We start from the raw sequence: 16192 nt of genomic DNA, 5'->3' as shown, positions 1-16192 counted from the left end.
CATATGCCTTCTCTAATTAATATTGGAAATTTCAATTTTGGGAAAAAAAAAAAAGTAAAAAAATATTTGAAGTATTAAAATTTCATAATCCTAGGAAGAAGTCATCTTGGATTTTATTTTAGTATACTTAGGGATTATGCCCAAACAGAAGAGAAAATATATTTAGATGCATCAAGCATTCTTCTTTTGACAAACATGTGTTCATACATTATTTTCCAAAGCAATCACACTTATTAGCACATATGTGCTCACGTTTGCAAACATATTAAGCATATAGAAATTAGCTACTATCTAAACAATTGTGTGTACAGGGGAGCTGTCATTTTCCAGGTCTAACCAGCCTTACCTTGACCGTGAGTGATTGCCAAGCTGATACATGTGTGGGTTATACTGAGCCAGAATAGTGATGGTGTCACACTGCTGCCCAATGATTAGTCGAGCCTGTTGCTCTGTAGCATTTCTCAAATTTATTCCATTAAACTATGGAAAAATTGCACAAACCAGAATGTCAGCTTTTCAAATGGAAACCAGCAAGCTCATTGTTTTCTAATTAGTGTAATATCTAAATGCTCACTTATTCCCACTGGAGAAAACGGGAGAATGAAAATGTTGCTACAGAGTGATTTCTAGGGTTTACTCCTTGGAAGGGATCATCATAATTTTCAAGTATTTTGTAACCTGACAAGAAGTTTAACAATATTTTCTCTGTTAAAAGACATACATATTCTGAGATGTGCTATAATTTGATATCACTGATTAAATAAAAGTTGGTTCAGATCAATATGAGTAAATTCAGAATTTAAATTCAGATCTATCCAGGTCTCTTTTAGTATCAGAAACACATTGTGCAACAGAAGGTGCTTTAACATGATGTTACACTTACAAAGCAGTTCTCTACTTTACAAAATGCTATCTATGTGTTTATCTAACACAATAGGCAGAAACATTATTGAGCCTACATATGTAATTTTTTAACCAGGTATCTTAGCTAAGAATATGGCACAGCAACAACAGCATGAAACTTGGTAAAAGCCAGCTGCTTGAAAATGTACTCCCCTTACAAGGCAGAGTATGGGATTGGGACTATTTTGTTTTAAGTACTGAAACTAACTAGCTTATATAGATATAATTAAATTTTAAGACAAGATGCAGAGATACCATCAAAAGACATTATTTTTATAATAAAGCTTGAAAATGTCACAACAATCACAATTATGGACTATTACAATAGAGTCTACCCTTTGCTACATCTCACAGTGCACAAGGCAGTTATGGCTGCTGTCATACAAACTGATTTATTAAACCTTAGCAATAGGAAGCAAACAATTACCTCCAGTAACTGATCACCATATTCAAGGCCAGCTTGATGGGCAATGCTCCCACCTGTTACTTTAGAAACAAATATTCCACCATTTTCTCCGCTCACAATGGAAATCCCGAGTGGCTCAGAACCCTTCTGCACTTTAACATGGCGTGGCTCTTCCATGTAGGGCCTTTTAAAGAGAAATTTAAAACTGAGTTGGAAAAAATTGCATTTCAACCACCACAATACCAAAATGACATGCAATATTTATGCCATTCTGAACTGTAATAAAAAAATAGCTTTAAACAGTTACTTAAAAAGCCCCACTAACTGTCAATGGTCTTAAATGCATTCCTTTAACACCATGCAATGAACAGTGACAGAAGTAAATGTACACCAGGTACATGACTGCTCCAAAAATGATGGTAAATATGTATTATAAATAGAATGGTCATGAAGTTGACAGGAAAGAAGCTTCCAGATGCGTATTATATGAAAGTAATTGAACCATTGTATATAATATATCATTGTCAAACCATATTCCAGAAGGGTATATTACAAATACAAATGCTGGGAGCCTTCATTGCCATGAAAATAAACATAATGAATAGTAAGGTGGTAAACCAAAGGAAACAAAGCACAAATATAATATTTCATATCTGCTGGGAAACACAAATTAGTAATGAAAATTAAGCAGTTGCAAACTCAAGCCATTAAGACAGCAGTTTGCATGGTAGCATTACAATTACCATGCAAATTCTCCTCAGGGCAATTATCCAAACGTAAAAAAAGCACAAAGTGCGCAATACTGCTCGAGAAGGACAACCTTAGATCAGGCCAACCTCAAACTCCTTAGTGATGAGAACCTAGGCCTAGGAGCCACAGGGATTCTCAGAAAAGACCTATTACGGAACAGATATCTGAAAGATGCAGAAGATTTGAGAAGACAAGAACACTTAGAACAAGACAAACGGTAATAAGACACTAGTAAGTATAACAAGAAAAATGCTTATACAAAAGAACACCTGATACATTCCCCTTTCCTACCCCCATATTTGGGATGTATCCACCCGTACAAATGAGGCTAGTCCATTCATGATGTGCATAAACCAATAGTAGACTTCTAAAAAGTCCTGGTTTTCACCATTATAAACTTAAAAATGTCTACAGAGCAAGAGGCTTCACCAGGAATTAAGAGTTGAACTCAGTGTAAGTGAAACAACTTGGGCACCAGGAGTGGAGTATTTTTTATTTTAATACTACTATACTGCATTTGACATGCATTAATTTGAATGTTTTCTTTCCTAGCATTTCATTATGCCATATAGATGTTCTCCAAATTGTGCCAATTGCTAAACTATTTTATTGTGCTTTTCAGAGACCAGAAGAGTTAACTGGACTTCACTCACTACCACTAAAGTGAGCAAGGCTGAGGAAGGTTATTTTTGGGAAAAGTAGGATTTGAGGCTGGGGACAAAGGGAAGGGGACATTGTGCTGTGCATACTGCCAGTCTTTGAAGGGATCTTTTTGGTAGCCTTCTGCAGCAGAGGTGTAATAGTTTGCCATATTATTAATGCATATGAGATAAAAACTGTTGGTAGCTGACATGAATGCAAGTCTGGAACTTGTCCCTCTTTACATCACCATTAGAGGTAATGGTAGAGCAATTCTTACCCATGTAGTGAACTCATTACTGATGCTCACATTTTTTGCATGTAACCTAAATTAACTAAATTCTGATAACTTGCAGAAAACAGATTATTTTTTCCACTCAGAAGTGTGTAAGCAGTATTATAGGAAGTTTCTTCTTGTCACAAAATTTACCAAGGTCTATTTCTGCATTAAAAACTACAGCTACATCTTTTGGAGCTTTGTTTATTGTACCTTTTTGTTTTTTCATCTACCACACCTATTTTTAATTTGTTTCAGATTGGAGTAAGAAGGTATCAAACCTATACAAACGTATCTTAGAATTCTAGTAAGAACAGAATGACAGATAACTAGGCCTGTATAGCAAAGCACTAATAAAGTAAAAAAAGAAGGATAACACTAAAAAGGTGTTTTATTTGATAAGCAGTTTTATCAAAATCAAGTGAAGCACTTCTCTATAATATTCAGACTGCCTGCAGGAATCACTAGACATGGAGTAGAGGAAAAAAAGTCCTTATTGATGAGATCTTTTAATTTTAATTTAAATTAAAATCAACAGTACAAATAGAGACATTGAATTTTTAAATCTATGTAATTATTAATTTTGTTTGGGGGAAGGGCAATTGCATTATTTGTATTTTATGTGGAACAAAAAGCTTATAAACCCCCCAGAATTTAAACATTTCTTAGGACAGATTTAAGTAGCTACTTTCCTAAACTGAGAACTGGTTTAATAGTTTGGTTATTTTTAAAACCCACCACCAGACCTTAGAATTATACTCTTAAGAAAATCAATTCAGACTATGGTTTATACATAAGCACAGAGCAAGAGTGATGGGGCTGGAACCTGGATGTATTTCAATAATATGATCAACATTAACAAAAATTGTTATTTCCCAGAGATCAGAACACGTATCTTGTGCTCAAAGACACAAAGATACAGACTGCCAAAACCCCAGCTTGTTCAGCTGAACACTCATATCATTAGTCATGTGAAAGAGAAAAGACTCAGAATTTGCAAGTGACAATCGGAGGAACATTTACAAGAGAACAGAAGTTGAGTACACATAGTACAAGTGTCACACTGAAGTAAGAAAGAATGTAAATTTACAAAAACCTCTAAATTTCCTTTCAAATAACGCTGTTCTTTGTATACAAGACATTCTATAACTGCTACAACTTAGTCATAAATTCTTCAAACAAGAGAAAAGTTCCATGTAACATTTTATGAACAACTTTTTATTACCACCAGAAAAGTTAAAATACAGAATATCCTCATAATGTTATCATTCACATTTTTACGATCAGTGTTTTTACATAAATTAAGCATTACAAAGGGGTCTTGAAGTCGACATAAATGTAATCTGTTTCAACACATTAGAGCTCCTTCACACTACCAGAATGGCATTTAGCTGCCTTATCAGAAATAAGTCTGATTCAAATTTGTCTAGCTGTCTATGCTTTGAATTTGTGTGAGCCTTTTCATATATTCAGTCTAGCCAGATCATGATAAAATGAAAAGCGATGTCCAAGACCGATACTATAAGTAATGCATCTTTGAAATATTCATTACAAATATAAGGTCATTAATCACAAAACACGTGCTTTTAAGAAAGGTATCATGTTAGATTCCAATTCTGCAATCACCTACACATATACTGAATCCTATTACTAGCAGTGGTCCAGATACAGACAAATGGATCAGTCAGAGTAGTGAAATTGCATCTGTACATGTTCTGTGGTGTCTGCAGTAAAACTGCATCTGTGCTGTTCTTCCACAGTTATGTGCTCAATTTTTCATGTTATCTGGTTATATGGAAACAAGGCACAGTGGTTGGAGCACATATTCTGCAATGCTAAGGCACCTGATATTTAGCTATCAGATGTTACTAGATGTAACTAGGTTAGTTATGTTTAGATTTCCAGAGTACAGAACAAGGCCATCATAAATAAGCACCAGAGGTAGTTCAGCTGAAAGGGTATATTCCAATTTTGACTGCTCTTACTTGGTGTGACCATTAGTCTAACAAGGAAGAAACAAAACCTTTATGAAATCACCCTATTCTTAAAATCCACAAAAAGATTTTTTACATACTTTCTAAAAAACATTCAATTATAGGACCTAAGATGCACCTTTGCATCTCCATTTTTTAAATTTAAATGTTCACATTCCTTCAGACTAATAAACAAATGCACAAAATTTCCTCAGACACATGGGTATTAAAAACAAAAAATGTGGGGACCTTACCTATCTTTTCTACGTTCTCCAACAGATACGGGGCTAATGGAAATCCTAGGTAACGTAGAAAGGGAGTTCTGAGACTGGCTGCTGGTGAAGGAAGACGTTTCCAAGTTAAGAGGTGACTGGGGAGGAGTTATCAGGCTGGGACTGCTACATTCTGAGTGTGACAAGGAGCCTAGGAAAAGGCAACAGTTAAGTTTTAGTCTCCTGCATCTGTCACAGCTGGCAGATCTACCCAGACACAGTGAAAAGACACCACAAACATTTGAGACAAGAAAGAGGACTGACTGCTCACTATCCATTAGTCATGTAAGGGGCTTAGGAAGACCAGGCAACTCATTTCAGACAGTGCAAACCTACTTTGTTTAAGGATTCTGTGTTAAACCATCCTCTCTAAGTGTACAACACCTACTGCCATTTACAACAGGAGACAAGGTTACAGACAAGCTACACCAAGAGCATGTCTGAAAAGCATGTTAAAGAAAAAGAAAAGACAGGAAAGAAGTAAAATAAAAATATAATATGTAGGTTTGTTTTCAAATAAAATATTTATGTCCCGCCCTTCCCTTTACATAGGAGGTTTATTATGTGATACCTGAAAAAGATAACACAAGTCAAGCATGCATCCTACACAGAGACAGGAAAGCTCTGAAATTTCAAACAAGCTTGACATGAATTAGATTACATCTTTACCCTGGTTGTATGTACCCTTCCTAAGTAATCTACAGAACAAGTCCCCTGACACAGTCTGCTCCTTTTGAAAAGCTAGAGAAAATAAACCTCAAATTATTAATCACAAATGCAAGCTATTTTTCAGAACTGTATTTGCCCAGTTAGGAAAAGCACTGCATACAATACATTAAGGCTGCAAAACATCTGAGCAATGATGGCAGCAAAGAGTTGTTGATTACTGTCAGCAAACTCCTGATTCTACAGCACTCCAACTACTGCTCGTCTTTAAACACCTTCCACTAAGCAATTTTGAGTGAAGTACTGAAATAATTTCACTGCATTTCAAAGTATAATTTACAATCAGTGACAAAACAGTAAGCAAATAATATACTTAAAGAAATAACACAAAAAAATACAACTCAGCTCACTGTTTAAATTTTCCAGGCATCATTCTAGAAGAAATAACAACTATAAAAAATACAGCAATGCTTATTCTTACTTCTGTCTGCTCAAGTCAACTATCAGAATAAACAACTTTCACTAGAAAGTTTCTTTTCTTTTTTAATATTTCTCTGGCAAAATGATGATTTTTGTAACCTTAATAAAATTGTCCTACTTAGATGTGGTACAACCTGATTTAACAACTGCAAGGGCTTTGTTTTGGTTACACTAAAAACAGTATGACTACAATTACTTATTAAATAATTCACCTCTGTCAGAGCCCATCATGGACCTTGGATATCTTGGTGTTAAAGGGATCTTAATTCGTTCTGTTCTGTATTGCAAGTTACTTGAAGAACCTATTTTTAAAACAAGGAAAAAGTAAAAAGACGAAAGTAAAAGCAACTATCGTTAACAAAAAAGTACATTTAGATTGTACTTCTTCAATGAGCATTATTAAAGTGGCCTCAAAATGATCAAAGCAAAAGCTTTGATGATTACCCTCATAAATGTGAATATCACAATTATAGCAAATTATCTTGATTACAGAGTCAGTATAAACAGAACACAATGCAGCTACACTGTATATATGCACTGCACATTTTTGTATGAAAAAAAATATTTTTAAGTATTTTCCTATGAAGTTAAACAATTATTCCAAGTCCAAGCAAGAATCTAACATCTCTGTTCATGGGACTTTGCAAGGGGCATTTAAAATATTCTGATTACATTCTGCTTGGATGAAGACATCATCACCGATCCTGGTTGCAAATTGTTACACCTCTTTTTGCTGTGCTTATAAAGCTACCGTGCTCTACTCAATCTTTGACAGAATACAGGAACACAAACACCTATAAAACCCCCAGTTATTACATAATTTAAAATTTAAATAAATCTAAAATGTTAAAATGCCAGTGCTACAAAGTATGCATTTGCTTTGGTATCATTAGGCTAGACATAACAAAATATTTACATGTCAAGCAACTAAATGTAAGTAGAATTTGTTTTCCAAGAATACAATTTACATTTGGCCATTAGTCATCCTTGACTTTTTGTTCAGGGAGGTCTCTCCTTTTCTTTCTTATCACGAGCTCATTGAACCTTTGGCCCTGTGTCCCATCTCTCAAGGGATACATTTGAAGAGTAACATGGAAAGGAGAATCCCTCACACACAGAGACCATTTCAAAGAGACTGTAAAGAACAAATTAAATACAGCAACTTTCAGGGAACACCTTAGTCATAAACCCACAAGAAATGAAGCAAAGGAACACCAGAAGCCTTTAGGCTTTGCCAACCATGACAATCCCATAATGTGGGTACTTAAGGAGTTTTCCATTTATAATTTTCTCCACAGAAAATAAATCAGGAAAGCTGGTTACCAAGTCTGGCACTAGATGGCAATGAATTTGAGCCATGAGATGCTCTTGTACGTGAATTTTCAGAGTAGTCACTGGAGTGTTTATGACTTAGATCCAAACTCAGGCGACCCTGATGCTGAGAACTGTACCAAAAGAAAAGCAGAATAGGGCAACTGTTAAAACTGGGCAAAGAACCTCAGCAAACAGAAACTGGCCAACAAAAAATTTTGGTTAGCCAATGTGCTGGAAAAAAAAATGCTTAGTTTGTTTCCACTTCCACATTGTCCCATCATTTTATGAATTATTAGAAGCCAGAAGAAAAATAGCCTTGAGGTACTATAAAACAGGAGAAAGCTTTGTTTGTTTTGGCAGTGACAAGAAAAAAATATTAGAAATTAACTAATTAAAACAATTAATTTCTTTGTCAGCATCAGTCAGTGGGGCAGAGGAAAATCTAATCCATCAGTTACTGAAAGATATGAAAGCAACTGGCACATCATTTATATGCCATAATGGTTTTGTGACCACTGGATAAAAACAACATACAACAGCACCATGTTTCACTCTGCACTCTACCAAACAACTAGAAGCAATTTTACTCTAATGGAAACAAACTTTTAGGGAGATATAAGTTTTAAAACACCTGGGATGCAGATGCTGATGACATATTTGGCTGGCAACTGATGGGCAATTGCTGGTGTGAACTCTATGGCTCCATGCAGTATAGATTGGATTTCTCATGACAGCAGTCACTGCAGGACACGGTGCTAAGCTCCTTGGTACTGTCCCTGCTTCAATGATATAAGCATATTCTTATCAACATTGGCATATGAAGTCCACATTTAAAATATACCTTAATACTTCATAATTATATATTTTAACATTTACATGTATGATAAATAAAAATATTAGTATACAAATACATTATTAAGTGCCATAAAACATTTTTTTGACAATACATGCATGTTTAAAATCTTCTTCATAATTCTGTAATGAGTCAGTAATAAAGTGGATTATATTACCAGAAATCAAGCCATTCACAGCATATGATTTTAATATGTGCTAGTAAATAAACGATTTTCTGTTTTCAAGTACAGAATTCTTTTAACCAGAAATAGAAATTCTGAATTTAGTCATCCAACCAGCATGCAAGATTTTATTTGGCACTTGAACTGGCTATAGCTATAATTATTCTGGTTCCTCTTTTTTGTTGCCTCAAAGAGTCCCACTTCTATAGTGACTTTAAATTCTAATATTTATTTCTGAAATGTATTACTCAAGCTGCTTTTTTAAGTATATTCATCCTTCAGTACTAAGCCAAAATATCTTAAAATTTCCTCTTACATGAGTTGGTAGCATAGAACAAAGTAGCAAAAATTCAAAGACACACTCATATTGTCTAAAATAGGTTTGACTTGACTCAGTTATTGTGCAAAAGTGTCATGCTAAGATGAAAGTTAACTACAAGGTTAGAAATAATACTTTTAATACTATTTCTATGGCAGTTAAGAAAGAAAGTGAGAGAAGAGTAAAAGAAATCAAAGAAGAGCAAAAGCTTCTTGGTCTGAGCTACTTTTGAGCATGTCTTCAAATGACTGGGGCACCACTGTTTGAAGCTGTCCATTGTTCCAGATACACTGATTATTACCTTCATGTTCTCCAGTAAGAATAAAATCTTCCATAACTTCTAGAACTTACTGGAGTTTGGGGCTTTACAAGAAGAGAGGATAAACTCATAAAAATCAGCATCCCCAGCATCCCCTGAATGGAAATTTAATATACAGCTGCTGAAAACTGAAACCTAAATCTAGACACTAAAGACTGAGCAATCTATCTGACAGCACATTTACCAAATGCTTCTTGACTATTTCCAAGAAACTAGCATACAATACCCTAATTACTGCCTTAAGCACTCCATTTAGTCAGTGCCAATTCAAAACCTGCTAACATGAACTTCAATACCAAAAACTGTTCTATCAACTGAGGCAAAATACTGTTTTTCTGTTCCACTTAATTATACTGATATATATTGAACTTCTTGTGAGTCCCCTCTTCAGTATCTTAATATCTCAAACACACTCACACATTTAACCTTTCACTTAGATTAAGATCACAGCCATTGTGGCTCTCAACATCAGATACCCCAAATGTTTCCAACAGGTAGAACTTAATATGTTTCACTTCCTCAATATCAGATTTTTTCCTTGGAAGAATTTCAGAAATGAAGCAGCTAAAGGATACCTTTATTTACTATCAAAAATACTGAAAATCTTACTTTTCCTCCTAAAGGACAGGCTACACCTTGTTCTGCACTAACATATTGAGAACTTCTCTGCATAGAAACTGATGAAACACAAATCCTTCAGACAGCAGTTGCTCAGCTTCCTTAGCAATTCTTCTGAATCAGGATTCACTTCTTTACAGTCCAAAAGCTGAGCACACCATGTTCAGACTACAACAGACCACGCAAACAGGTTTTGTGAGTTGAGTTTCTTCCATACTTAACACGACTAATCCCCAATATTGTCCAACATGGACAAGCGCCTTGGGGCATTCCTAGAAAGCAGCCTGGAGCTCTGTCACTCACCTGCTGACACGCTGCCAGGGTATAAGGCAGCAGGCACAAAGCCATCACTGTGCCTAGCAGAACGTTTGGGGGAATATGGTGCCCATTCCTGTAGCTCTGGAGACAGATGCTCCTCACTAGCTGGAGCATATTTCTGCATCTACAAGAACACAGAAATTTGATTACAGGAAGTTGAAGATTCAAAAGAGTAAAACAGCCAAACTGTGGAAAAATATGCAACATCAAACTTTCAAGTATCTGTTCCAGAATGTGCTACCACAGTGCTTCTTAGACATTTGTCTTTCAATTATGTCCTTCTATCCATTTTTCTTCCATCCTACTTTGTTACTTTTTTTTTTTTTGGTATTCTTCCTAGCCAATATTTGCAATTTAACTAATACCTTTTGCATCAATGAAACACCCAGCATATAGTTATATTTCTCCTTTAAAAGAACACTTTCACAGGATATTTCAACCGCTATTATGGACAAGTGTTTGCTACAGAAAATCTGGCTAAAAAAACCACAACGCATCTTCCTCTAGGCCTGCATTTCCAGATAAATGTGGAATAACCTCTTTTCAACAAGCAATTCAGATTTTAGAACCTCACTTCTGTTCTGCATATAACAAGTAGACACTGGTGAGTTAGAACATATGAGAATATCTCAGATATTGACAGTGATGCCAGAGAGCTGCAAATGCAGGGCTCAGCATATGGCACTCACACATTTGAAATGTACAACACAAATATGTGGTTGATGCACGTAAAAAGTGAAAAATAATTCTTGAAAATGTACTTAACAGTTTTTATAATAACAGTATTTTAATTATATGAAGAATTACTGAGAGCACAAAGACTAAAAGGCAGAGGTGCCTTCTTAGAACCAGTACTTGATCTTTTTTATGTCTGCACTAGCAGTAATTGTTCCACCTACTATCCAGCCTAAATTTATCGACTCATCAAAGTACACAAAATTAACTGTGTATATACACATCTAAGCAAAATTACAACACCCAATATGGCTACAAATTTAAACTACACTGTATTTTGCTAATACAAATACTACTTCAGGAGTAAATGCACGCAGACAGGACACTACTGTCACAAACAACCTGATGTAGTTGCAAAGGACAAGGGCAATTCCACCAGAAAAAAAATTTCACTGACTAATACCCACAATTTTGAGGCACAGTATTACTTGTGCTCTCTGCCAACAACTTTAGAGTTACAAAGCTCTGCCTGTTTTCTGGGTGGACTGGGGAAGAGAAGAAAAATGAAAAAGAATCATATGACTTAGTTTTCATTTAATCCTAGAAGCAAAAATTAACTAAGACATAAAGTAAACTTTAAAAAAAACCAAAAAAAGTAATTGTAATGCTATTATGTAATTTTCTTCGTTACCTCAAACAAACACCTACTTGCCACCTGTAACACAGCATGGGCAGCACATCCAAGCAAACGCAGTATGTCCCCATATATCCTTTGGTCTCTTCAACAGTGAGTGCCAAAACTACCCACTCTGTTCCAGCTAACAAATCTCCTGGGCATAAGTCCCCACCTACACGTGTCCTTGTCACAACTGGCAACTCTTTACTCACTTATTTCTCATGATACAAATATTACTACAGTTATAAGTGGGGTGGTGCATATGCTCATGACAATGCACTACAATGAAGAATGGGACTATCAGTGCTCGATATTCTATATAAAGCAAACACCCCCAATTCAAATATGTTCAATATCTTGATCCCGTTTCATTGTTAGACACATGCTAAAATATGACATTGAAATATGCCCTCCTTCACCTCCTGCAGTGCAGTTCTTGTGACCTCTCTCTTAGTCATAATGCTCTTCAGACCAAATCTACTGATTACAGCTACAAAATTAAATTCTTATGCTTTTCAGTCATTTGTTGTGCTGGTTTTGGCTGGGACAGAGTTAATGTTCTTCACAGTAGCTACTATGACTTTTTTTTGATTGTGCTGGTAATACAGGTATGTTTTAATTTTTTGCTGAGCACTGCTTACATAGAGGCCTAAAGCCCATAACTATTTTTCTCTAAAATGTTTGGGAATGCATAAGGAATGGAAGTAGAGAAAACAAAATGGAAGCAGACAAAAAAAAAAAAAAGGCATTAAAAACCTTCCAGGCGTTCTCTTAGACCAGTATTTTTGCAGGAAACAGTTCACCTTTATAGTGCAATGGGCCTAACACCCTTTGAATTTCAGGTAAGATATACAAAATTATTATGATACTTCAAAACACAAAAAAACAATACTATGGGTAGTACACCTTTTTCCATTAAATTGTACAGTGATCTGGACAACCAATCTGACTTAGTAAAACTGCAGAAACTATTTTCAGTTTTTCTAAAGCTGATGGTTTGTGGTTTTATTTACATATTTTCATGTTGTCAAAAACATACAGGAGCCCAGATGTTCCAACAAGCAGCATTAAAGCCCCAAGTATGGCAGCTAAGCAGAACTCTTTCTTTCTGTTTGGTGGCCACCACTGCCTGCTAAATACTGGAACTCCACATATTGTTTTGTATTTTGTGATACTGACAAGTGCCAACTGAGCCTGAGTTCAGAGGACCTGAATTCTGAGGATGGGCTATGCTTCTGCTCTGGTACATAACTGGGCACTCAAAACCACACTGCTAATTGTACTTCAAAGTTTCTAGTTTTGTGCTTCAATATACCAAGCTTCTACCTGAAGTGCAGGATTAGGAATGGGCACAGGGGTCATTTTGTGCCTCAGAGCAGGAGCCGATTTTGGCCGAGGTCTTTTAATCTCTGGCTCTTCAACTCTTTGAAAGCCAATGTCATCTTCACAGGATTTCCTTGAAGAAAGGTGAGTGCAGTCAATTCCCTCCTCCCGATAATAATGCCCAGCATTCCTGCTGCGTCCCTTGAGAGTAGCAGGGTCCTGTTTAAGTGCCAAGGAAACCGGAGCTTGGGCAGTGGCTGGGCTGGTGGGTGGTGATCCTGTTGTCACCGTAGACTCTGATGCAGAGCTTGCCTGCTGTTTATGCTTAAATTTGATGGAGTCACTTCTCTTAGGAGGAGTTGGAGGTGTTGAAGCCACTTCAGCTTTTGATGGCTGAGGTGAATGGCCTGTCACCTGATTAGGGGAAAGGTAATCCAGTTTGGGAGGAGTTGGTGGCCTTTTGAAAGTATCAGGGTCAAAGATAGATTTCCTTTGTTTTGGCTTTTTATACACAGAGAACTTTTCTGTTTCTGTTGCTGAGATATTAACCATGACTTTTGGCCAAGTACCACCGCTATGCTTAGTTCCATGTCCTTTGTCAAATGCTGTCTCAACCATCACACAGTCAGTTCCTGTCGGTTCATAAGGCAGCCTCCTGTTGTCCAAGTCAACAGCTCCATAGCCTTGGTCCCCATATGTCTCTGGGCTGAAGGAGCTGAGACTGTGCTCTGAATTACTGTGGCAACTGTGCACCGTGTTCCTACGAGAGTCAACTCGTAACGTGCTGCTAGGGAAAGGTTTGTGATCACAGAATGAAGTGCTGCTCTGATCGCTCTGCTCCTTCTTGCCATCCATGATGTCTGGATTGAAAATGTCAGTCTGGGTTGAGCTGTTGAGTTTCAGATTTCTTTTATTTTGTGTTTGTATCTCTGATGCATGAACTCTACAGTTTGATATTTTTTCTGAATCCTTCAAATTTTCAAATATATTTTGACCACTCCAAGATGAACTCTGAGGAAAAACCTAAAACAAAAACCGCATGTGATCACCTTATTATTGTGGCTGATTTATGTTTAGTATGCATCATATCCTAGTCTCCTTGATTTATCTATACCTGAATATACACTTAATAATATCTTACAATTCAAAGCACAGAACGTCAGATAAAATGAAGCTAGAAAAGTTTTTGTAACATTTTCAGAGCAATTTCAAAAAGGCAACTCCACATGGTGGCAGAAGTACTCAACTGAAAGTGAAGGGACCTGCATTCTACTTCTGCCTCTGATAAGTGATGCCAGTAAGAGAACTTTCATTGCCCACTTCCCCCTCAAACATTTCATCTTACTTTTGTATAACCTCAAGCTCTCTAGATCTGAAATTACAACTCAAATCCATGTGACAGGCGCAGAATAACAGGATTCTAAACTCAAAAAGCTAAACAGAATACATATTTTATAGAAATAAGCTTAAAATCAAGGCCTTGTACTTAATCTTCATGATAGCAAGAGTTCAGTTTTCTGCACAATTCCCTCCTGACAAAAAGCTTTCTTTAGTCAGCAGGCAATTTATCTTTCACGTATGAAAGTGCTGCAGCTCTGAAGCAAAACCCAAGAAGCAGCAATCAATTGTAGTAGCACTCATTTCATGTAACTAGCAAACAAATGGGAAAGAAGACAGTAAGTTAGTCTCATTTCCTACTAGATGGCACAAGAGCATTACTTAGGAAATAACTATTGAGGAATGTACCACCAGAGTAATGCATCCAAATGGTTGCCTTCTTCCTATTTTGATGTACTCATTTTCCTGCATATACTCTTCCTTGAACAACTACAACAATTCCGGCTAAGTTCAGAGAATTTGCAAATTTAGCTTCTACTACTCACCTTCACAAGTGACAGTGTAAGGGAATCCCTACAGTTTCGTAGCAGAGCTTCACATTCAGTAAGTGACTTATTATCTAGTGCAATGCCATTGATCTGCAGAGAAAAGAAACCACAACAGACATCCATAAATCAGAGGTAATAAGTAGGGAGCATTTAAGGTAGATGATCTCTGAGACAGGGAAAATACTAGGCTACACATATATATGTGACTGAAGTCTGGTTGATATTTGTGCATTTTCAAGAGTGAAGAATGGGCAACTCCTGAGTCCAATCTGCTGCTCCTGCAGGGACACAGGGTGACACCACCAGTTCATTACACCTTCTGTGCAGTTGTACAAACAGCACACACCTCCCCTTTGACAGTGCACAAACCACACCCATCCCATAAGGCTGCAAAGGCAGCAGGGACAGACTCCCTCCCCAGAACAGATGACAGCTGTGGCAACAACATTTCTAAGACAAGAAACCTCTCATGCAATGAAGGGATGCCTTTTTGGAACTGACCTATCCTAGTCAGTATAAGAACGACAGGTATCATTTTTATATATATGCATGCCAAGTGTGAAGAAAAAGCTAATCCTTCTAAAAAAATTTTTCATATGAACTCAGAAAATAAGCTGCACATTATATTCATCACTCAGCACACAAAAAGATTAATTTAGAATAAATATCCAGTTTATAAAAAGGACTTAATATTGCAAAAGTAAAAATTAATTTGAATGTTCGGCATATTGAAGAGTAGCATCAATGATAACACTTCCAAATAAATAAAAATTTTAAAAGGCAAATGCATTAAGACTTACAGCAATTATTCTATCTCCCACAGTAAGGGAACCCTCTTTGGCAGCTGGGCTTCCGGGCACAACAGCAGCAACAAATACTCCATTTTCTAGACTGACCCCACTCTCTGAAATAGATAAAGAATTTGATTCAACAATTCAAATATATTGCTCAAATGACTGACCTGCCTGCACAATAAAGAAATATGACTACAAATCTAGCTGAATCTCAATTTCTGAAAACCCTTTCAAAGAAGTAAAAAGACAGGGAAAACAAGGACTTTCAATATCCCAAGAATTAATATAAGCACACAAAGATGGGGTAACTGGCTTTAACAGACTTGTACACACCCATGAACACTCCAAACAGGCAGTCAACTAGAGACAAGTATTTTAAAAAAAAATATCAACTAAAACCCGCCCAAGGACAAAAAGAAAGCCTGTACTTAACAAGATGAAGCTATTATCAATAACAGCATTCTTGGTTTGCTTTAAAAAAAAATGAAAATTCCTCTCTAGGAGGCCATTAACAAAGGCTCAGAGAATGTGGACCTTTATGTTAAGCCTTATTTGGCTGAACAAACAT

At 36.4% G+C, this 16192-nt stretch overlaps 1 protein-coding gene and 1 long non-coding RNA gene across 9 annotated transcripts in view; one reads left to right on the top strand and one right to left on the bottom strand.

The window, feature by feature from the left end:
• DLG5 (discs large MAGUK scaffold protein 5) overlaps positions 1–16192 on the bottom strand; it is a 107816-nt gene that overhangs the window by 22406 nt on the left and 69218 nt on the right. For 5 of the 8 annotated variants that reach the window (XR_014956283.1, XM_021526692.4, XM_085583408.1 and 2 more), the window contains exons 14-24: positions 15631–15734; positions 14828–14920; positions 12948–13967; positions 10256–10394; positions 8312–8459; positions 7690–7811; positions 6579–6668; positions 5203–5371; positions 2146–2223; positions 1331–1493; positions 347–480 (exon numbers count right to left, since the gene is read on the bottom strand). Coding sequence is in view for 7 of the 8 variants with exons in the window: in XM_021526692.4 (XP_021382367.2) it covers positions 347–480; positions 1331–1493; positions 2146–2223; positions 5203–5371; positions 6579–6668; positions 7690–7811; positions 8312–8459; positions 10256–10394; positions 12948–13967; positions 14828–14920; positions 15631–15734 (2260 nt within the window). In the remaining variant the exon portion in view is untranslated. The remainder of the gene's footprint in view (positions 1–346; positions 481–1330; positions 1494–2145; positions 2224–5202; positions 5372–6578; positions 6669–7689; positions 7812–8311; positions 8460–10255; positions 10395–12947; positions 13968–14827; positions 14921–15630; positions 15735–16192) is intronic. The other 3 variants (XM_021526693.3, XM_021526694.3, XM_021526695.3) reach the window with 3 other exon arrangements.
• Positions 1–16192, top strand: part of LOC110468629 (uncharacterized) — a 59053-nt gene that overhangs the window by 11170 nt on the left and 31691 nt on the right. The gene's annotated exons all lie outside the window — the stretch shown is intronic.

This window comes from Lonchura striata, chromosome 6, assembly GCF_050655825.1.
Source record: "Lonchura striata isolate lonStrDom1 chromosome 6, ASM5065582v1, whole genome shotgun sequence".
Lineage (NCBI taxonomy): Eukaryota > Metazoa > Chordata > Aves > Passeriformes > Estrildidae > Lonchura > Lonchura striata.
The sequence above is the reverse complement of the archived record's forward strand: the minus strand, read 5'-3'. Positions and strand labels throughout refer to the sequence as shown.